The following is a 23,006-nucleotide window of genomic DNA, read 5'->3' on the forward strand; positions in this document are numbered from 1 at the left end:
AAATGTAGTCCCGCCCGGGGCGCGTGCGCGGGACGCCGGTGGGCGGCCGCGTGCCCCGAGTCACGCAGGCGGGTCACGTGCCCCCCGCGGCCCCCCGCGCTGTCGGTTCTAACGGCTCTAACGGTCGGCGCGGCGGCCGGGAGCGCGGGAGCCGTGGCGGCGGCGGCGGGTCTTATTCTCCCGGGCCGCGCTGGAGGAGCCGCGAAATGCGATTGCACAGACAGGAAGGGCACTTACTGCGCAATCTGCCACAGGCATAACCGGGGAAAACACGGCTTATAAGGTCACTGTCACGGAAAAAGCACTTAGTCACCCCAAATACAAGACTCATCAGCGTGTTTTGTTCACTAGGCAGTTTAAGTAATCATGCTAGGAATTTTATAATCAGTGTTTTTTCAGCTGCCAGATCAATAAACCCAAGCATGTGAGCCAGATAAACTTTTTATTTTTTACAGCATTTCTCACCCAGGTCACAAAATGCTTCATAAATTAAATATGGGCTCACTGAATTTTAGTCCAACGTTTGAAGATACTCCACTGTAAAAGACATTAAATAAAAATAGCTGTCAGTTTTATTCCTTCTGACTTGCTGTCGTAAGCTTTTGTTGTTAATTAAGACTGCTTTAAATTAAACAGAGGATGGCGCAGGCCCCACAGGAAAACAAGCATATGAAGCAGTTTTCAACATCTTGGCCTCTCCTCACCTCAGATATAAATAACAGGAAAAGAGCTTCCAGACTGGGGAAGGGGGTGTCAGTCTAGAAATCTGCCTGCCAAGTTATCTGCCTGAAACTTTGTATGTCTGTGTTGAGTTGAAGCACCAGAAATCCTTAAAAACGGCATTGCCTTTAAAATACATTTACATTTTGCTTGCTATATTTTTTTTTTCAGATGGTGAGGGCAGTTAGGCCAGCTAATTATGCAGTCTGTTTATATATGAGTTTAGTTTCTATATGAACAATCAAACATCTTAGTCTCACTGACCAAAATAATCTAGAAAAATTATCTGCCTGAGATTAAAAAAAAAGGCACAATTTAATTAACTTACAAAGTCTTTCTAAAATCCGAGATATTAATTCTCTTAGTCCCAGTACTGTAAACATATAAGCAAATGTCGATCTTCGATTACAGTAGAAGTATGCATTGTGAGTGAAGTTATACAGACACTATGTTTGCAGCATCCCGATTCGTGTTTTTGGTCCAGTCCCTTAGACTTCCATATCATTCCGTTGTCTTCACTGGAACCAACTCCCAGTTAATACCGCTTTGTTTTGAAGACTCAAGTCCATCATTTTGAAGTCAATACATCCCAAAACAAGATAAAAATGTCACTTACTAGGATAAAATATCTATTTTTTTCCAGCTTCCATCCTGTTGGAAGTTAACTGAAAGTGCCAAGCTGCTGCTATTTGTATAGTCTTCTTTATTTTAAGACTGCAGTTGATAAAGAATGTGCAAGTAGTGCCTCAACTGCAAATATTGTGCAACACACTTTGATGCACTTATTCTGGTGAAAATCTTATTGGGAAGAGCACTCAAGGCATGCCAGAAGGACTTCACAAATCTGTAACACAGAATCTATAAAGTTCATCTAAATATTCCATGTTGTTGGCGGATTTCTTGGTCCTTTAGGTTTCGAAAATCGATTTGCAAAGCCTAGGAACAAATTTTTTTTAATGCAACAAGTTCAGTATGTAATTATAGATGTTGATCATGTCATTCCTTAAGATCATATGACATTTGAAAATACGTGTAGTTTCAGTTCTTTCCTGAACTTTAAGATATGCTTGACTTAAAGCAACATCCTGTAGTTGAAAGTCAGCTGCTACAAAAACTATATATAGTCTATAAATGTCTGTCAACAAATACTATCATTATAACGTGAATATCAAGAACATAACGAGATTTTATGTGCAATCTAATAAATCACTAATAGCTTTAATAGAATAATTTTAAGAAAGACATAGTGATTCTCCTCTCCTATATTATGTAATACTAGGCAGCAGCCTAATGGAAATGTTACAGCTTTATATTTATCTTCTGCGTTCTCTGTTACCACATAAAGACTAAGTCTTTCAGATACGGGAAAGCCAAATACGCATTTTTCTCACTCTTTACATACTCACATTTGTCAGAGTAGGTTTCACGTGTTTACCCTTCTCTGTTCCTTAAAACAGTTCATGAATAATGTTGTAAATGTCTAAAAATTGTAAGTGTTACTTATAATGTTGCAAGAAGAGGGCAATGCAGTTTTACACATATCCAAAGGCCTAATTCTTGTGCACATGTAGGGACCAGAAATTTAGATAGAACACCATATAATTGCCACAATACCAGATTAAAAGTGTTCAGAAATACAGACAGGCTTCAGGTAAATTAAATTATGTAGACACACAATTGTTTGGTCCCATTTTCGGGCGTCACTTCACTTGGAAGAGTTAGAATTCAGCCTGATGCCTGCATTTAGACTTTTAAATAAAAGATACTTCTTATATCAAAAAAGCAAAGAGAATAAGAACATACCAAAATTAAGAAAAGAGCTTGAATGGTTTGACGGGGTAGATTCTGATGGTTTTGTCAGTGAAGACGGACTACAGATACCTGGAAAGACAATATTAAACTCAAGGAGTTAGTGACTATCTTAATTCCCTGAAAAGCTAGATTCACATACACCTATGGGAAAACACATACTGCCATATGCACAGTAAGGCTGGACACAGATGCTGTTTCAGCACAAGACAAAGTTGAGTATTTTCCACGCTATCTGAGCTTGAATGCCACACATTTTAAATGCATGATTTGCTCATAGTAGGGAGTGAATGCACTACTGCAGTGCAATCTACCAGGAAGATGTATGCTCAGAAGTGCTTGAACAGTTTTTAAAAGTCTTATTTTCAAGATAAGCATTTTAGTTTTATATCAAAAGGTAACTTATGAGAAATTCCATATTTAATGCTCCAAATGAACTGAGGAGAATCCAGGATGGGACTCAAGTTGATCACATGCCCCATAGCCTCCCTTTCCCCCATGTTTAGAGCACTTGTCCCACAACACAGGTTTCAACGATCTGAAGAATTCTGTAATTTGGATACACTGGAGCTGCCTGCCAGGTGCCCAAAGGGAGTCAGAAGGGCACAGCATCCTCATGGTATTCCTAAAACAACTGCTGCTCTCAAGATGAGATGGCACTCAGCTAGCCAGCACAGCTCTATATACCCACTCCAAAGTAAGCAGATGTGGAGGGAATTTCACACTAGACAAGTTCAGTTGTTTGAAGAATTTCAGATATTTCTTTATATACTTGCTTAAAGCCGTCAAGAAGATGCACATTAGCTTGAGAGAGACTTACTCTTTCTCACATTTTTCAGTATTTTCAAGCTCTGTAAAAATGTAAAGAAAAAGAAGGCTTGTTGAAAAAAATTGTAGCAAGCATTACATCAGGAACTATGATAAAAGGAATTCACTGATCAATACACATGTGTTACAGCTCATAAAAAGTATTGTGTAGCGTGTTTGAGACAGCAATGCAGATTTCTGCCATTTGCTTCATCTCTTTTTTCTAGCCAACACTGAAGCATCCCAGTGATTACAGTTTGTATTATTCTTTCTGTTTTCCTCAACAACTGAACCATAACATTGCAAAGTAGCCTTGCTTATGAGGGTAATTAACTAGGGCAGCAACAAGAGGAAACTAGTGATGAGTAGAGTCTGTCCTACTTGGGAATTAAGGCTCCAATTGAGCAACTTTTCCAAGAGGAATTGGCATTTCAAGTGGGGAACAGAGTGCTTAGGCATAACCATTCACATAGGTATGACCGTGTTACTCTGTTCCTACCGCAGATTGAGGTTTTCTTTCCAGTTTTACAACAAAATATTTTTACTAGACTTCTTCCTTGCCCTAAATATGAAAGTAGTCTCAAAAACAGGCCACTGCTTTCCTATCATTTTCACACAGTTAGCAATAAGAAAGTAACAGTAGCTGTAGCTAGAAAGATTGTTCCTTCTCACCCTCTCCTTTTTCAATAGCTTTTGTTTTGTTTTGTACCTTGCTTCTCCTGAAGCATGTCATAGGCTCTTTTGACGATATTTCAGAAGCTTTGTTCCCTAAGTCCCAAGGGCTACTTGTGGAATTCCTTGCAGCAGGCTGCAGACCTGAGAACATACATCAAAACGTTTTTAGTGGCCATTCATGAATCTTCCTGCTTTGTTTCTAAGTGCTTTGCTACTGCTTTTCATTTCCTCTAATGCCTCAGTTCCAGAAGGGAGAAGTGATTTTAATCTTTCCAGCAAGTCCCCTGGTTTCATTTATTTCCTTTACATCTGCCAAACTCTCCTGTGGTTAAGTCCTGAAGCACTACCATTGGTAATATTTTGAACAAGTGGGCCACTTAGCTATGTACAGGTTTAGGTTAAGTATAAAATCTCAGTTACAGGTAGAGAAAATAAATTGTCACTTACTTGTTGCATCAGCAAGAACAAATGACTCCGGGGTTCTTTCAGGAAGTGGAGGAGGGGAGTTAGAGTGATCCCTGTTTCTCTCTAAGATGGCAAAGATAAAAGATTTGGTTATCTGGCTTTTCAAAAAATACACTGGCAGTCAATGAGAAGACCACAGCAATATAACCTGCATTTATCTCAATCCTTTCAAAGGAAAGGCACAACATACAGTCAGAGATGAGACTGCTTTTAGCCTGAGGAGACTGAAAAGAACATCCCAATAAGAGGATGCAAGGTGATGCAGTGGCTGATTAGGAAATATAAAACTACCAGTTCATTTGGTTGCTGAACTATTTAGTCAGTGAACGCAACGTATCTCTTGCACTGAGTACTAATCCTAGAGATGTTTACTCAGTTTGTTACCATTTAAAGCGGGTTCAGCAGCAAGCGCACCAAACAATAGTTATCTCAACATTAAACTTATACCTGATTGGCAGCTCCGCAGCTTCACACTCTGGAAATGAAAAACAAGGAAGGTATTTGAAATTCCTACAGCTAAATGTGACTCTCTTACATTCAAGCAAGCCAGAGAAGAAGAAATGATGCTACATGCAAACACCTTCCCACACACACCTCCATGCTCCGGTAATGGAAGATAGGCTTACGCCTTATTGTTTCACTTTGCAAAGCCATAATTCATCTATGAGATGATCAAAAGATGTTCTTTTGGATGTGGCACTAACCTAAGTTTTGCTCAGTTCCTCTCTGTTCCACAGGATGATCTGAACCTCAAAAGGACACTAACCTGTCTTAGTTATCCTTCTTTAAAATAGGGACAATATTTTTCCTATCTTGTGTGGGATTTTGGACAATAAATTAATGTTTGGAATGAACTAGATATTGATAAGGAGGAACCTGACTGAGACTGTTTCTTTACTCCTATCCTGAATCCTGAAATAATTTATGGAAAGTACACTTTGTCCAAACTAGAGTCTTTCTCACAAAAACAGGAAACAAGAAAATTGGCATAGCGATAGTGCTGGAGAAGAGATAAAAAGCCACTTATTTACCTTACATGGTCTCAGTCTCACTGGGTCATTAAAAACCTCTGGATGAGACACACCATTCCACTCCAGAGAGGTTCCAATGTTTTTATTTCTGGCTGGGGGCTGAAAATCAGAAGCTGCCAGAGGGAATTCACCTAGAAATAATGAAACACAAGAGACATCATTTCTCACCCTAGGAAGCCAGAGTAAGGCACTGCTGGATGCTACAGTATTATACAAGCATGAGGAGGGTCCTCAGAACACATCTCAGTCACTGTGTTAAATGCACTTACCTGATTCACTGGCCACAATAAAGGACTCTGGGGTTCGCTCAGGCAGGGGCGGAGGATCATCTTCGTCTGGCTGTGGCAAGAGGGCTAATTGAGGAGACATGGACAGATTACCTGCATGGCACCACATGGCTGGAGAGCTACAGACCTCTGCAGAGATTCTGAGGCCTGACTGCTGCTACCCAACCAGCCATCAGAGATTAAACACATCTAAAACTCTACTTAAAAATCTAAACAGTTCTCAGCACCAATTCACTTGCTGTTAGAGTGCTCCCAAGGGCACGTTTCCAGCAGTGTTAAAAACAGAATTCCCACTGCAGCAGAGAAAATTAAAAGCAAGCACCCCCACCCCCCCCCCCCAGGATCTTACAGTTAGTAGTGCTACTGCAACTTGGCTTTTACTTCAACTCCCATGACTTTCTAAAAGTGTCTAGCATTTAGATAACCAGAGAGCACTTGCTACACTGAATCCAGAAGAGTCTGAACAGGACAAAGCTCAGCAGTGCCAAAGCTGCAGACAAATGGAAATGTTCTGGTCAGGTCTGACCAGAAAAGGAATTCTTACCTTCTTTATAGGGCAGGAGATAATGTTAAGGCTATAGATCTAGGCAAGACACTAAAGTTGAACCCCTGGTTCTCTCTGTCTCAGTGGGATGCCAGATTTCCCATGTAGGACTCTCTTCAGAAAGCACAAAGGAATTTTTATTGACCTGGAAACTAGATCCTGAGCAAAACCCATTCCTGGGAGCTTTCTGAATGTTTCTCGCAGCACCCCGTTTTAAGAACTGATCAGCACCAATCCTTGTCTTCCTATGACAGCTGTACAACTTATTAGCTAAGGTGACATGGGAGTCCAGAGTACCTACATGAAGTGAAACCCAAATTCATGCTGTTCTAAAGATGTTGTTTATTTTTATGGAAAAAATTAAGGCAGGATGAAACAATGTGAGGCCCTGTTCTTCCCTCAGTTCCCACTGGAACTGAAACCTGTTTGAGTTGTTCGGCAGCTATCAAGAGTGCAATACCCTGAAAGATCAGCTACAGCCCTTCGTGGATGTTAAAAGGCAGCACTCTGCACTCCCTCCAGCATAGTGAAATCCAGAGTGAACAAGTCCAGCTTGTGACAGCGCTGCACCACTTACTGAGTGAGGATATCCTCTCATCGTTCAACAGGGGAGCATGCTGGGACACAGGCCTGGGTGATGAACTGGTCAAGGCAGGCTGCACTGGGGCAGTCACAGTACAAGAAGGGAAAATTGCATCATGTCCCTCTGCAAAGCACTCAGTAAACACTGGGGATGCGGGATCATCTGAAGAGAGTGATGAGAAGTAAGGGTCTTCTGCTGAACAAAGGTGAGGGTGAGGACATTGCCTACTGTTCCTGTGTCTTGGGGGGCAGTCCACTGCTCTGCTTGAGTGGTTCGGCTCAAAAGAGGAAAAACCAGCCTGCTTCTTTACCTGAGAACTTGGACAACAGGCATTTGGCAACTGTGAACTCAAAAGAGGCTTTACATCCCCTCCATCCCATTCCTGGGCTTCTCTCTGCTGCACCAGCACAAAAGGGGTTGATTTAGTCCGTGTCAGAGGTGCTTTGTCATGAGGCCATCTCCTGCCTACTCCCTTAGGTTTCAAGTTGAGAAGCAGCTGCTCAGAAGAGACGCTGTTGAACTCCAAACTATGGTGTTTCTGGAGAGCTTCCCCTGTGCCCCACTTTTCAGCAGTAACTGCCTTCCCACTGTTGCTGCAGTTCAAAGTCCCAAAGGAAACGGCCTGTCTAATGGCAGGGACTCCATGCCCAGAGCTGTCAAATACTCCTGTGGCAGACAACGATGTCAGGGATGCTTCACTTTGCACCACAGGAGGATAATGTTGATGTATGTCCTGCTCCTCTTGCCCTGAGCTGCAATAAAGCACAGTAGCATGAAGTCAAAGCCATCTAGTACTTAGAAATCTGTTTTTGCCTATTAATAAGGCCCCACAACATTACTCCTAGGAGCAGATCCCTTCTCCAGGAACTCAGAGCTCAGATTGGCCTTAAGCAATGAGCACACGGAAGGACTATGCAGCCTGATGCCCTATCTGAACACCGTTAAATGGTGAGCGGAGGAGGCCTCTTTCCATAGATAAACTATGTGCAGTTTCTGCACTATCTCAGTGCAGACTATACCAAAAAGCAAAACTAGTTACAGAAAGTGGACACATGCAAACCAAAACACATCTACAGAAGGATCATACCCATCTGTGAAGGCGCCCTTGTCTGGAAACTGGGCTCTTCAGGCACTCAGTTCTTATGGTAACAAGCACCTGAGTGGCATATGCAAATGAAAGATGAAACAATCTCGGGGCACCCTACGGCGTGCACAGTTTCACACAGAAGACAGAAATGAATGCACTGAGCTATCTCCAAGTGCATGAGCCTTTTTTTTTTTTTTAATACTGCCCTATGAAGTGTTTTCAGTTTATATGCGAAACAATTTGTGCGAGGACAATATAAAGCAGACCCAGGGAAGAAGGGGAAGAAAGACAATGGAATGAAGAGGAGAGGCTGAGACTCATTCTCAGAGCCATATCAATAACAGATGTAGGAATTATGTTAGGAACAAGTCTGAGAATCCAAGTGGGACTCAAAGGAGTTTGCAGATCCTGTTGACAAAAACTTAAGTGCAAGATTTGAACTGAGCTGTCTCACATATAATGCACACACCTACAGCAGAGTACATAAGTGCATCCTCCTCGAATTATATGTATAATTGGAAATACTAACCTACATGATACTTGTGCAATGGCCTTACCAGTTTGGTAATTTCAGAGAATAAATTTCTCTCACTGAAGTCAGAAGTGGCTTGGCTACAGGACACTTGGTTTGAATCTAGTGAAAGAAAAGGTTAGAATACAAGAGAGTGAAGAAGAAGAATGCACAGAACACAAACACGCTATTTCAGGAGATTAAATTTGTGCCAGCTACTTTTAATTATTAATGCAGTTTGGAAATGACAAACACCAAGTTGGAGCTGAAAACTGAAGACAGATCCTCCTCAACAGGTCTTCCTGTCAGCACCTTTTTAAAAGGACAGTACAAAGGGCCATACAACAATCCAGCTGTTCCAAACACCTGTAAAAGAGCCTGAGCAGACAACTCTGCCTTTACACCTCCACACAGGCATTCAGCCTGGCTATGCAGGAGCTGGTTTCATTTATGACACTTCTGCACATGACCATCCCCCATGCTCTACAAAGTGCTTTCAAAGGGCAGTGAGGTTTCCACAGGCAAGAGGTTTCATCAGGACCTACAGAACCACATCCGGACTTCAACTGTTTTCTGTATTTATGTCAACCTACTCTCCTATCTCCTTTGCTTACAGACCATCCACGGCACATGAGAAAAAGGCTGTTGCCAGCTATTTTGTCTCCCAGCTCTGGCTTGGAATGAATACCATGTGAATACCATGGCAAGACTGAGGTGCATGTCCCATTGCAGGATTCTGTTCCCAACTCTTTAGACAAAAGGTTCTGACAAAATAAGCTAACTAACTTTTCAGCCTTTGCCTAAGAACGGCAATGCATTTACTTCAGCAAGATTGCAAACAAGTACACAAGCAAGGTAAGATTCATGCCAACAATCGGAGAAGAAAGGCAACAACAAAGAAGAGCCTAACCATGGATGTGTTGATTTTCCTGCTTGTGCAAATTCATGCCAATAATCCTTCACTCTTCTCAGAGGTATATCAAATTTGAAAGGATTTGGCACGGGTTTTCACATGATACTTTAGCCTACTCTTTCCCACAGACATGCTGTAACGATAATTATCTCGCTAGAATACCACAATCCAAATTCCCCATGTTGCAGTCTGACACTCTGCCGCGCGCACTCAAGCTTCCTGAACTAGACTGAGACTCACTCTTGCTTGCAAACACTCCATGAAACCAATTTTCGCTGGGATGTCCACATGAAAATCAGCCACTACTGGAGAAAGTTGATGCTTTTCTATTCACTCATTACATCAAACAAATATAAAACTATACAGGAAATAGTTCTGAGACAGAAGAAAATTTAGCTCTCCCTTGGGGCCAACTCCTGTGATAAGCAGCGCACAGTCAAGGAAACAGCTGGATTTTCAAGTTAAGCCATGAAAAGAAGCTCAGTTTGGGCTGGAACCCTGTCTCTCCCTCTGTCTTTTTAACCTCTTTTCCTTGCAGGGAAATGAAGTAACAGGTGAGAAACTGGGATCACATAAAGGACCTCCACAGACTGGAGGCCTCTGTCACAATGTAATTATGAATAAATAGGACATATAGGGTAGAAGACAAGGTCCTTGATTCCAGATCTGCAGAGGAGAGCTTTGCAGGAGGAATCTAGGTGAGAGCTGGCATGCCTGAGAGTGCAAAAGGCAGTGTTTACACTTTGGGGACTTTTACCTGTGAAGCAGCAGAATCTTCTTGGGCATCAAGTGCTTTAATCTGCCTTTTCAGGAGTTCAATCACAGCATCATAAACCAGCTCATACTGCTCCTGCATTCCAGACAAATAAAACAGACATGAGAGCCAGCACAAGCAGTACTTGTAAATGGTCATCAGTTACCCAAATCAAACAACATCAGCTCCTAAGAAAAGCTGCCACTTTCCAGTCTGTGGGCAGGACAAACTCTCAGAAGAGACAGAAGCCACAACTTTCAAAGTGTTGAGGCTGAAGCATTTGTTTTGGTGTTGGCAGCACAAACAACACTGTTTTTCACTGCGTTTCCTCTTCAGTCTGTCTCAATTGAGAACAGTTCCCACTTTATTTCTTGGACAGTTGCTTTTTCACAATGTAAGTATTCAATATATGCAACTGAAAACACTAAGCTATTCCAGCTGTCTACAAGGAAACGGTCAGCTACCAAATTCATTTCTGCTAAATCATTCTTCTGTTCAGAAAAGGAACCTGTAAGAACATTAACAAATCCAAATTCTCAGCACTGCAACAATTTTATGTTTCATTCTTGCAAACTCTCCTAGAGAGAAGTTGAGGTTTCAGTATTGAGAGTATACCAGTTGAGAAAATTTCCTGCATGTACCTTGGTTTGCACAATTGAAGGCCTTTGTGTGCGCATTTCCTGGATCAGACTAAAAATACTGAAGTTCACTGGAACAATCTTGCAAGAAAGAGAAAAGATAAAAAATTAAAGATAGATCTAATTCCAAGCAGCTTCCAAGTCATGATGCAGTTTAGACCAGGGTCAGAAAATCAGGCCTGTTACTGCAAGAACTTTAAACAAAGGACCTCCTTAAAGTGCCAGCTTTGATTATGAGCCATTTTACCTCCTCCCTCCTGTCTTGCAGGCCACAGAAAATATCCTTCTTTGATAACAGCATTGATAACATTGATAACAGCTGTGACAAAAAGGACAAAGGACGAGATACTGATTTCATAGCATCCTGCTCCATCTAGACCAATGGATTCAAGGTTACTACAATATAGAAAATAGACACTCCTCAGAATCCCAGAAATCTGGCACAAGGACAGGGATTACTTCACTGTTAAAAGATATTTTTTTTACTGAAGAGTCAAAGTAAAACAAGATGTTAATTTGGAAACCCCGGATTTCTGCTACCAGAGCGCTGAGGGTCAAATACATGCAGTAAACTTGTACTGAAGACTGAAGGCCAAAGCAGAGCCAAGCCCTGTGATCTGAAGATCAGGCTACAAAGGAGTAACAGGAGAGAGCTTTCTACTCTATCTGTACACCTCAGACCACTTCACAGTATTGGGAGCTATTCACATCAGGGTGTGGAAGGAAGGTAGTGACAATGGACACTGTGCGCATGATGAAGAGCCTAAACAGAAAGAAAAAGCACAAAGTGGATATCAAGTATTGCCAGTTTGGCCATTGTTCCTCAGTCAGATTACAGGGAGTTCTTATTTACAGTTAATATATGAAGTATCTCTGAATGCAGTCAAAGAGAGGTAAAACTGGGAATAAAGAGAGAAAGAAAGAGAGAGAGGGAGAGACAGAGATGCACAGGAGCTACATACAAGTGCCATTTGAATGCACAAGAAAAGACTGACGCTTACTCCGTCCTTCAGCAGCTTCCGGGTGTAGTCAATAGCACAGATGACTCCTGTTCTCCCACAGCCAGCACTGCAATGAACATCACAGTGGGGTTGTTAGCAATGGTCATTTTGAAAATATCCACTGCCCCCTGTGAACCCTAACCTTCAACCCACTGTTACGAATCTCACAAGGGCAGCTGGCTTACATTCACATGCACATCTCCATAAGGACGCTAGCTCCTGGTCCCACCACACAGTCTGCAGCAGAGTAGAACCTCCATCCCACACTGCGAACAATGCAGACCGATACTTCTACTCCCGGTGACAGCTTTACTCAGTCTCACATAAGACTGTACCCTTGTCCTCCACCTGAGGACAGCTCTGCTGCAAGGAAGAAAGCCCATCTCACAGTCTTATGAACAACTCTTCAGTCCTCCTGTGGTGACCAACCTACACATGGAAATGCACAGTATTCTTGGTCTCTTAACTATATATATTATCCCTAGCCTGTCATTATTTGTCTCTCTTCCTGATATCCAGCTGTACTAGTTGCTCACTAGGGCATTTTCATCCTTAGAACTTTCTAAGACAGGGACTTGGCTCAAGTCTTGTAAAAAAACAGTTGTATGACAAAGGAACCCAGACATCCACCTGTACGGACTCTCATAAAGCAAGTGAGAGAGAAACTAGGGTGGAACCAGCAGCGCTTTCCTTGTCGGTGCATGAAACACTCACCTGCAGTGGATGCAGAGAGGAACATTGTCATCTGGCTGGTAGCAACGAATCTCACAGATGAGTTCCAAAATGGGATCAATGGAAGAGGGAACATCATGGTCTGGCCAGTTTTTATAGTGGAACTGATAGACGGTGCGGATTTCCTATAAAAGAAGAGGAACACTGGCAAGGGACTGCCCTGTGCCACAAAAGAAGATTCTGCCTCAATGCTTATGCGGGCACAGACTTCAGAAATCAAAACAGCAAGTGAAAGCTGATATGCTGCAGCCACCTCAAATTCCCTTCTATATTGGTAGACAAAGAATGAAGGTTAGAAGTGCATTTTGTGACTGTTCTTGGAGACCTTGTCATTTTATGACATGCCTGATGTTACCTGCTAACTGCCTCACTGATCCAGGGTCTGACAAACAGCTTCAGAAATTAAGGTTTAAGATTTAATTACTTTTCTACGCCATTACTGCAACTACTATGAAATCCGAAATAGCATAATGAGGGGCATAAAGTTTTCTGCACAAAGTGCCCCATATTTTAATATATTATTTATATAATAAAGCTAGCCAAGCTGCATTTCCTGATTTGACCTTTCCTACTTACTTCATTCAGGGTCACCTTTAAAGTCCTAATCACATACTCATTCTTCTTGTCTTCAGCTTCCTGCAGAACAATAAATTAAGAGTCAGATTTGCTTCAGATGACATTAGTTTCCAACGCACATGATGTGATAGGGCATTAAGAGGCAGATATACTCACACAGGCAATGGAGAAAGGACCACGCTGCAGGGAAGAGTCACCCACCTCTGCCCAGTACCGCTCACATTTTTTCTGTTGCAAGAAGCAGGAAGTCTGTGGTTATTCACCACTTGCCTGCCTGCACTATCTCCTGTCTTACCCTGCCTGGTGAAACTCATGCTAAGAGGCCCACTTTCTGCTGCTGACCAGCCTCTAGTCTCCCCCTTGCCTGGAGTCATCAGGACAGGAATTAGACCTGTGACAATTTCATTTGTAAATTATCTGTGCTCATTCTTGGCCACCAAAACCACAGCTCTGTGTGCAGCTACACAAAGGGGTATTGTGGGAGAGGAGGGGAGGGCAAGGCAGGGGAGGAAGAAAGATGCAGGGCTGTTTGGGTCTTGCTTATTTTTTTTCCCTTCAAAGAGGCTAGTTACACTCCTAGAGATGGCTTAAGAGTCTGCAGCTGGCAACTCCAGCAGTCAAGGCATAGTTTGCATCAAACAGAAACTTGATGTCCTTAATGAAATTTTATAGTAACCCATGTCCATCCTCCCTGCCCTGGCACTGTTCAAGCAGAGGCTGTCTCTGATACATTACTCACCTTTCCCATTTCAAACTCCATACAAGCCATGACCACAATCTACAGAAAGAAAGTTTTTTTTAGAAAAGTCTGAACACAAGTTTCTTATCCAGGCAGAAAAAAATCACACTCATCATCTGGGGGCACTTATCAGCTATGAAGAAGTTACTTCGACTGTCTTGCTCACAGACTCACACCATTGGGTAAATTACACTCTGGACATCATCTACAGCATGGGCACTCAGGGCCCTCATGCAAAGGCAGCCATGAGCAGCACTTGTGAGCCTCAGCATGTGTGTGATGAAGGCTCACAGGAAAGATGCAGAGCACAAGGAACATTTGGGCACTCCCACGATGACACTCCCACTATCCAGTTCATCACAGAGTGGCTTTATAGATGATTTAAAAAAAAAAAAGACATAAATCTGCACCTTACCAGGACTTCATACTCCCAAATCATCCTCCAAAAGTCAATGACAGTAGTGGAGAGAGGACCCTGGGTTGCAATATATGCCCTTGGCCCATAGACGCCCTAAAATTGCATTCAAATTAGATATAGAGATACATTTGCATAGTTCACTGCAAATAACTAATATCATCTCTCTTGCTGAATCCTATTTCTATCCAATGACAAAAGCCCATTAGAAGCTTAGAAAGGCTTCTTTATAGTTAAATTTTAAGACGCCTAAATTAAATTAATTAAGGAACTGGAAATCAAAGCCAATGGTGTGAAAACTTCCCAAAGACAGAACCCAAGCCAGGAAGATGGGTTCGAGGTGAGGCCTGTTCCTGAAGACCACCATTTCTTTCAGTGCGTTTGTGGGAGCTTGGAGGTAAACATCCCAACGGCTGATCCAACCCTGCAGCGTGCAGCCTGGCATGCCTGTGACTGCTGGCTGAAGAGAGATCCCCGATCCCTTCGTGAAGGTGTGTGCTTCTACCGACAGGTCACACAAAGCCCTCAGTTGCGATGGCAGAGACGGAAGGAAACCTGCACCCTCACAAAAGGGTCCTGAGCCCAGGAGCTCCTCCTAGGGAGCTGGCTGGTGCTGGCCTGCCCCGTTCCCTGCCCCTGCAGTGAGTGGGTCTCAGCACTGCTGCGCTGCTAAGCTTCCTGCCTGAGCCCTGGTTTCAGGCAGGCGAATCTAGCTGTGGGCTATTTTGCACCACTGTTACCTACCAGAGGCAGTAACACTGAAGAGGACGTCAAGGCTGTGAGCCACAAACTGTTCCACTAAACATTAGCACACGTCCCTTGCCCTATAGCTTGTGCCTCTGTACTGCAAGAAGCATTTCTGACAGGCTCACTGATTATACACACATATTCTCCAGATCAAGGCACAATTCCTGACATACTCCCTCTTCTAAATTATCCTGGTGCACAACACAGAAACTACTTTCTGGTCCTCTCAACCTAGCACAACCACAGGGCACAACTCAACCAGGCAACAGACAGCTACTACAAACACCTTTCTGCCGCAAAATACCATGAAAGGCAATACCTTGATGAAGTTGGCGTTGATGTAATGAGAATCTGCATCTGATGTTATCAGGGACAGCTCCACTCTGCTATGGTCAACTGCAGGCACAAAGAGGAAAGAAGAAACAGCACCAACAATTACTGCTTCTCTACCACAGTAGCACCAGGGGCATAGGGGCTCCTCAGGCTGCAGCATGAGGTGCTTTGGAGGAGCCCATAGCCTGAGAGCTCTTCCCCAGAACAGACGAGGAATGGCTGTGCAAATACCTAATGCCTCCTCCTGCAGCTGCTGAGGGCCCCACACAGACCTGCCATTGCCTACGTGTGGGCAGCAGATGGGGATGCTCTCTCCACTGAGCGGTAGCACAGGCACAGGCAAGAGCTGCAGCTGCTGCTGCTACCCCAGGGCCACACTGTTCTCCTCTGACCATGGAGCAACCCAAGCCCAGAGTCTCCCTGCACTCAATCTTACAGGATCCAACAAGGTCTGCGGATTTCGATTTTTTTTTTTTCAAGCTAGAATGGACCAACAGGACAGTCTGCTCTGACCATAGCTTGGCACACAGGGCAGAGTTTCCTTTGGAGATTCCTGCACCAAGCCAGGACAAACCACAGCAGTTTTTGCCTGTGGCCTGCTTTGTGCTAGATGCCGTAAGAACACGTGGCTGCAGAGAGCCTCCTCTATGGCATTTGTACATCATGAAGACATCTTTGTACCTTTGTCCAAAGCCCTTCTATACAAGGTCTTGCAAAACAAGTGGTTGCCGTGTTACCCAGAAAGCTTCCAAGGATAATCAACAGAGGATGTGTTTCCTACTGAACAGGAAATTTCCAGTCTCCAGAAAATAAGTGCCAAAATCTTTCAGAGCATACTCTGATGCAGTCAAAGGTGAAGCCTTAAACCTGAGCAACAGAATTCAAGGCCAACTGACAGGCAGTGACATGCTCACATGCAAGCAACCATGCAGGCAGATACTGGAGGAAGAGCAGAATCGAGCTAGCAAAAAAGAAAGACTGAATAGGAACATTTGCTATTTCCAGCCTACAGGGTAAGATGTCCTTGTATCTGTTCTTCTTGATGTTCTCTGGTTGTTCAGATGCTGCTGTAGGGTAGATTTTATCCGATCTGTACTTTGTTGACTGCTTTTTCAGCTTCTGTGATAAAAGAACGGAACAAATTACAGCAAATGTACTACATACAACATACTACTAGAGAGCATGTGCGCAGATCTCTCAGGGTCAGGCTCACCACCACAAAGCAAGGTCTGTACCTTTAATTCCTTCCTGAATGGCTTTTCTCAAGGCATTCAGAGTAAGCATAGAGACACAGAAGCCACCTGAGAAACTCAGCAAACACTTCTGAAGAATGGAAAGTGTTTGCTGAGGCAGTGGCCAAAAGAGGCCCAGGCACGTAGGCTTCTGAAGTGAAATGATGCCTTTTTATCTAGAACATAGAGCATCTCCCTCACAAATAGGTGACACACAGGGGACTCACTCTCAGTACAAATGGCACCCAGACAAGAGGCAGTAACAATATTAAAACACCTCTAACAAATGACATCAGAAAAGACAGATAAAGCAATTGATTTTTCTCACTTTGGCAAAGATGCTCCCATTCCTAGCTGCAAATAGCAACGGTCAAGCAATTACAGCCACACAAGAAATCAGAGCAAAGTAGTTACATACACTGATGAAAGAGAGAGAAAAAGGAGCCCTGGGATACACCTGTAGAAGTAGGAATCTCTAGTCTCTCTCAATTCCAGGCTAAAGATGCTGCAGTCCTGGACAGATCAGGTGCATTTTTCCTGATGAAGCCTAGAATTTGATTTTAATGACATCAGTTTGTTTAAACAAACACTGCTTATTCATTATCATCAGCTTTAAAAGTACCATTTTATTCTCATTGTATTTTTTCTTTTGTAATATTACTGTCTACCCAACCGTTTTTCTTGCTCCCAAGCAATGGTTTTGATTTCAAACAAAAAGCCATTTCTCTAATAAGCATCTCTGCGGTTTGACACTCTGAAGAGCAAGTCGCACTTTTCCACCACCCCGAAGCCATGCCTTCTCAGACCTGTTGGACATTATTGCTGGGGTCCAGAGAACCAGGCTGAAAAAGGAAAGCCCTCAGCATTGTGCGCATTTATGAAAGGAATGTGTGCAGGAGTGAAAAGCAAAGAGGAGGAACCACCAGCACACCTGAATCGCCAGCAGGTGACACAGGTTCTCTTACCTTGCCTGTGCTCCTCGTTAGCAGCTGGGGTTGCTAACAGGAAGTGGAAATAATAGCTCAGCCACTCATACGATAGAGGAAAAACAGAGTCTGCTGGTCTCAGGGTCACTGGACCAAAATAGCTTAGTGGTCAAAGGGATTTAGCGCGGAAGAGATGGTATTTCCCTCCTGCTGGTACAGACAAACCACTTCCAGCATGTTCGAGGGTGTGGAGGCCGTGAGCTCCAACGTGACTGCGCGCAAGCTGGTGTTCTGCGAGTGCCTCATCATCTCAGGGCCCTGATTTTTGAGTGCTCAACATGAATCGCTTCAAGGGTCAGTTTGCAGACAGCACCAATGACCTTCCCGCTGGAGCTCATAAGCATCCGTGTTTCAGCACTCCCCAAAACTCCCTGCCAAGTTTAGAGAATCCTGGCCTCTGTCCTTACGTGCTGCAGGCCTGACATACTAGCAGCTATGGGAGAGTGGCAAAACTCCCCTTGACTCCAGCCCGCTCTGGACCACCACTCTCTGGTACATGACACCCTTCAGGGCTCATATGCATAAAATTACAGAATGATGATATTGGCAAAAGGCCACAGCAATGGAGGGCTTTTGAGATGGAGGGCTTTGCAGCTCATTTATGTTTGATCAAGCCAAGCAACCCCTCAGCACTACTGCAGATGAACGGTATATACAGCAGGATACATCTAATCCACAGTATTTCTGTGCGTGGAAATTCAGATTCAGATCAAAGTCAGAGTGGCTGTTTTTTAACATTAAACTGCAGCTTTTCAAACCCTAAATCCTGCTGCTCCCCAGCTAAAATACTGCAAGAGCAGCATTTCACTGACCTGAATGGAATGAGTCAGGGAGAGGGTACAGGAGGCACAGCACGGTCCACGTGTCCGGTCTCCATTAATCAAGAATTCGGGGGCACACACAGTGCAACAGAACTCGTGGGAGCAGGTGAGCAGCAGGATGTTTTCGCAGACGACACATCCATGTAACCTCTCAAGCTCTTCTGCTGTATGGTTGCATCCTCCCCCTACCTTCTTCCAATGCAACTCCAACTTCCAGGGTAAGCTTTCAGGGAAGGGGGCTGGAATCACTTAGCACCGAAGCCAGCCTTCTCATAGCTAAGGCTCCGAATCACCTTACTTTTCTGTCCCTGCAGAATTTGACATAAAGTAGCTTGGGAAATGGCTACATGTGAGAAAGTAAGGGAGAGCAGCAAGGATCAAACTCTCGCTGTGAAACTGCACACGGAAAATGGGGACTTAAACAAAAAAATCACTTGTCATTTACAGCAGCAGCACCACAATGTACACATACAAATGCTTGTTCACACAAAAAGAGGGGAGATGGTAGGATGGAGAAACAAGATTGCATGTTTCTGCCAACTTTGGAAATGTGGGCTGTAATAGCTGTCTGTTAAAGTTCTGGCACTTGCAAAAACGGCAGGAAACACTGGCCGTCTTTGGGAAAATCTCTTCCCAGTACAAGAGGAAATACAGCCCTGACCACTTCTACCTGCCATCTTTGCCAGAAAGTTAGCTGTACATTTGTCTGCTGGAACTAGCACATGCACTCAGACTCAACACCCCTGCAGCCTCCCACTGCACAGTACAACCCCAGTGTGGCAGCAACATGGGGAAATTCAGCAGTCTGTGACAGTGCTTTGTTCCATGGAACAACAGGACTGTTACTGCAGGCTCCGATTAATCACTTCCCTCTGGCTCAGACACCTGGAAATCAAGCACTAAACTTTCCCCAGGCATTTGAAGTGCAAATCTTCACTAGCAGGACAAAGCAGGGTCTAGATCTCATGGGGACTCCTAAATAACCCCTGAACTTTCCCCAGAGATGTCTACTGGATGCAACCTGTTTCTGGAGGGGTTCTATTCTTCCCTACATCTTCTAAATCTCAGCAATGCCTTTGCTCCTCTGAGCAGCCCAAATAGCCTTCCTCCAGCTGATAACATCAAAAGCACTCACCAGATCCCAAATACATTTCCCACAAGTTTCTAGAGCTATCGGCTCTAACTGTGAGACTGTGGATTGCAGTCTAAGTCTCATCCCTGCCACCTAAACAAATACAAAGATGGGAGCGAGCTTATAGATTGGAGCACTGCACAGATCTCAGCCAGCTAGGCACCGTGGAGCACAGGTGAAGACCACAGCTATAAGCAATTTTTGCTGCTGGTGCCTTTAAGGAAGAAGAAATTTGTTTCTAAGGGGGGCCAGATACACTAACAAACTTTACAGCACTCATTCCAGATGGATGCACGAGCATTTCCACGTAAACCAGCACAGCACAGGAGCCTGGAGAAACTGCCAGTGTGGCTGTTCAGATTACTGTCTCCTTCACGCCTTGGCCAAAGTGCCAAACATCAAGGTGATACAGAACCGTCCAGAACCACAAGGCATTTATCTGAATATCCGCTCCTTATTCTGCAGGGGGGTGGGGGAGAGGCGTTTCTAGCAAAATGAAAAAAAAAAAAAAAAAACCACTATCTCAAGTGGCAACTAGAGATTCCTGACAGAAACACATATATCATACAACAGACTGCAATGGGGAGAAGAGGCAGTGGCATTATACTCCCCACTATACCCCTAGTTGTATCACCAGGACAAAGTGAAACCATATCTTGACAAGTGTATTCACAAAGGAGGAAACAGGAAGCACTCGGATAAAAAAACAGTATTACTTCGAATACAAACTATTAAGTTGCTCTTCTGTCTTTACATTCTTTTTGCTCTAGTCAACTCCTGCATCTCATTCTGCTCTAAAATTTATTAAAAAAAAAAACCAAAAAAAAAACTTACTGTCACATGCAATCTTGTCCCCATTTGGGGAGAAGTAACTTGAGAGGTTCCCTTTAAAATCAACTGAGACACAGAACTGTGCCTTAAGCAAACTTACCAAAAATTCGTCTACAAATTCTTCTTGGTTGAGCTTCTTGCTTTGGGCCCTTTCCAGGTTTTGCAGCAGAATTTCCCTCTGGTCCATGTTGCAAGAGACAGAGCGAGACCGGTCTGCCAAACCTGGGAACGGACATGTCAAATGCGTGTCACAGCGGAAAGCACCAGCCTGGAGAGCACTTGCTGTAGGCTGTGGTTTATGACTTCATCACAAGTCTTAAAGGAAATTAGTGCGTAACACATACCATGGTCAAATAAAAAAACAAAACACAACCTGGGGCCCTAGCGCCTCCTTTTTAAAAACACATGCAATTCACTTGTGCCCCACAGAAAGGGTAAGCAGCACTAAGCCAAGCTCTTCAGCCTCTTCTGTCAGCCAGCTTTCATCCTATTGCTCTCACAAGCAAACCTCACTCAGTGTTCAGAGAGCCGTATGCTGCGGAGATGACAGGTCTGCCAGAACGTTTGACTGCCAGACTTGCCCGCACTCTGCGGTACCCTGGCCCTGGCACACAGTTTCCCAAGTGAAACTGTGCCTCTGGAGAGGCATGCTGGCTATATCCCATGCCCAGGCTTCCCTGCTAAACCATGAAACATTCAACCAGCACAACTTTTCAGACAGCCTCAGTGAATTCTGGAAAGCCACCTAAGGAGCAGAGATTTACATTGGCCTGAAGAAGCCGCATAGCTGTCAGAGACATGTTACTACAAGTGGGCAAACTACTTCACTCATGTTTCCATGAACCTCTACCCTAGGACAGGGATATTTATACCATTATCGAGGCAAGCAATTGTCCAGCTAACAAAGCAGTCTAACTTGAAGCAAGCACTTAGCCAGCAGCTCCTGCTCCTCAGCTTCTCTTGGCAGTAGGAGAGTGCTGCCCCAGGTGTCTCTTGGCTGGGATATGTCTCCTGTGTGTCCAATTGCTTCCCATATATTGCACAACCACGATCAGAAATTGGGGACCAGAGGCAGTTTCCTCAAAATCTGACTTCCAGGACTGCTCACAAGCATTCAACAATACGAGATCTCCTTGCTGAGAGACTTGTCCAAGTCATAGCGTGCTCAAGTTCCCATGTTCCCTCACTCATCCCCCGTTAGCTCAAATGCAGACATTTCTCCTTAGGCCCAAGCTGTAGCCTACTACAAGAATGGTCTCAACTACAGCATACTAATCTAGGACTGTCTGCTCATTTTTACAAAAGCTTTAAATAAAGCCATTTTACAGCTGTGTCAGCAAAACATCAGGTTTTGTAAAGCTGTCTAAAACTGAATTAAAAAAACTAGCATCAAATGAATTCTTTCCTTCTTTTGCATATGCAGCCAGCAGTAAACCACTGCCCACTTGTTACCTGGCACCCGACACTGCTGGGACATGCTAACTACATTCCCCTCTTTTCACCTGGACTCGGATGATAAGTGGCAGGTACACAGAGCAGAGAGATAAGGAACTGGGAAGCCACATGCATCAATCTAGACTGAAAACCACTTTCAGTGTCCCCATGACTTAACTCTGGCAAGCTTAATGAAAAACATGCCCTATGACAGTTCAGAGTTTCATGTCTCTTGCACAGGAAGGATGGACAATCAAATTAGATACCTATTGATTAGATCAGATACCTCTCCACCTGTTGAGAAAAAAGATACTGAAACAGGCAATAGGGTAAGAGCAAGAGTACCCTTTTAAAAGAGTAGAAGGAGCTAGACCAGAGACATGGGAGTACCGAGTTCTGTGCGCACGATCACAGCTACAGCAAGGGTCCTTCAGTGATGGCAATACCAGTCTGAAAGGCACTAGCTGGACAAAAATGTCATGTTACTTCAGCAACAGAAAATATAGGCTTATATCAGCAGAAACGTCTAAATTATGAGACTGTGGAAGATTCTCCTGGAAAGCATGACCAAACAAAACAAGAAACTGTGTCCCCGGTTTTTGAGTACTATTTCCAGCCACCATCAGCAATAGGCACTGCCTTTGCCACAGTGAAGAAGGATGAATACATCTGGCAGCTGCTGTCAGTAGAACATCTGAAAACACCAAATTCACTGGGTCACAGGAGGTTGCACTTCACTGTGAAATAGTCAGAAGGGAAGGTTTCAAACTCAGAATATCTTGTGACTAGAAGAGTCCCTAAAATAATATGCAAAATCCACAGTTCCCCTTCACATTTATAACTCTGTCTGTTTTCCACATTAACATATTCTTAAAGAACTCTTTCAACAGATATTGAGCACATGAATCCAGCCTGCACATTTTATTTTTCTGAATGGCACAACAGTTTCTGAACAAAGAAGTAATACCTATTAGCATACTCTTCTAGACATAATTTCCCTCTTCTAGTAGTCTGTGATAGAAGACAGGGTCAAACTCCTTTGACTCCAAAGACTTTTAAAAAATAAATGAATTATGCCAACCTAATTCACCTCACCCGTACTCTCAGTAACACTAACAGGCACTCAAAAAAAGCCCACAGGACAAAGTGGAGATGATTTGGAAATGGGAAGCAGATGCAGAGAGCAAAGTCCCCTAACGCCAT

At 43.7% G+C, this 23,006-nt stretch overlaps 1 protein-coding gene across 4 annotated transcripts; it reads right to left on the minus strand.

Moving 5' to 3' along the window:
• Positions 1 to 428: 428 nt before the first annotated feature.
• PTPN22 (protein tyrosine phosphatase non-receptor type 22) lies at positions 429 to 22,986 on the minus strand. 4 transcript variants are annotated; one of them, XM_068918673.1, is made up of 22 exons: positions 20,470 to 22,977; positions 17,018 to 17,146; positions 16,049 to 16,486; positions 15,354 to 15,430; positions 14,288 to 14,383; positions 13,873 to 13,911; positions 13,290 to 13,361; positions 13,134 to 13,193; positions 12,540 to 12,682; positions 11,826 to 11,892; positions 10,828 to 10,905; positions 10,190 to 10,282; positions 8,566 to 8,642; positions 6,916 to 7,673; positions 5,777 to 5,860; positions 5,508 to 5,638; positions 4,924 to 4,951; positions 4,459 to 4,539; positions 4,046 to 4,152; positions 3,350 to 3,380; positions 2,524 to 2,601; positions 429 to 1,656 (listed from the first exon to the last, which is right to left on the minus strand). In XM_068918673.1, exons 5-22 carry the CDS (start codon positions 14,309 to 14,311, stop codon positions 1,592 to 1,594), a joined length of 2,016 nt encoding a protein of 671 aa, XP_068774774.1. In that variant the 5' UTR covers positions 14,312 to 14,383; positions 15,354 to 15,430; positions 16,049 to 16,486; positions 17,018 to 17,146; positions 20,470 to 22,977; the 3' UTR covers positions 429 to 1,591. The 4 variants fall into 4 exon arrangements, with proteins under 4 accessions (XP_068774774.1, XP_068774773.1, XP_068774772.1 ...); XM_068918672.1 differs by having other exon boundaries at positions 15,354 to 16,486; positions 17,057 to 17,146; positions 20,470 to 22,986; XM_068918671.1 differs by having other exon boundaries at positions 15,354 to 16,486; positions 20,470 to 22,986.
• Between the last annotated feature and the right edge of the window lie 20 nt (positions 22,987 to 23,006).

Source organism: Struthio camelus, chromosome 24 (assembly GCF_040807025.1).
Source record: "Struthio camelus isolate bStrCam1 chromosome 24, bStrCam1.hap1, whole genome shotgun sequence".
Classification (NCBI taxonomy): domain Eukaryota; kingdom Metazoa; phylum Chordata; class Aves; order Struthioniformes; family Struthionidae; genus Struthio; species Struthio camelus.

What these genes read in the sequence shown, in the direction of transcription:
- PTPN22 (XM_009672146.2), bottom strand. Translation starts at nt 20,556, where the DNA reads ATGGACCAGAGGGAAATTCTGCTGCAAAACCTGGAAAGGGCCCAAAGC. An exon ending in TAAAGGTGACCCTGAATGAA is followed by an intron (nt 12,683 to 13,133) that starts GTAAGTAGGAAA and finishes CTTCTTTTATAG; the next exon opens with GAAATCCGCACCGTCTATCA. An exon ending in AAGCTCTTTTCTTAATTTTG is followed by an intron (nt 1,657 to 2,523) that starts GTATGTTCTTAT and finishes ATTTGTTCCTAG; the next exon opens with GCTTTGCAAATCGATTTTCG.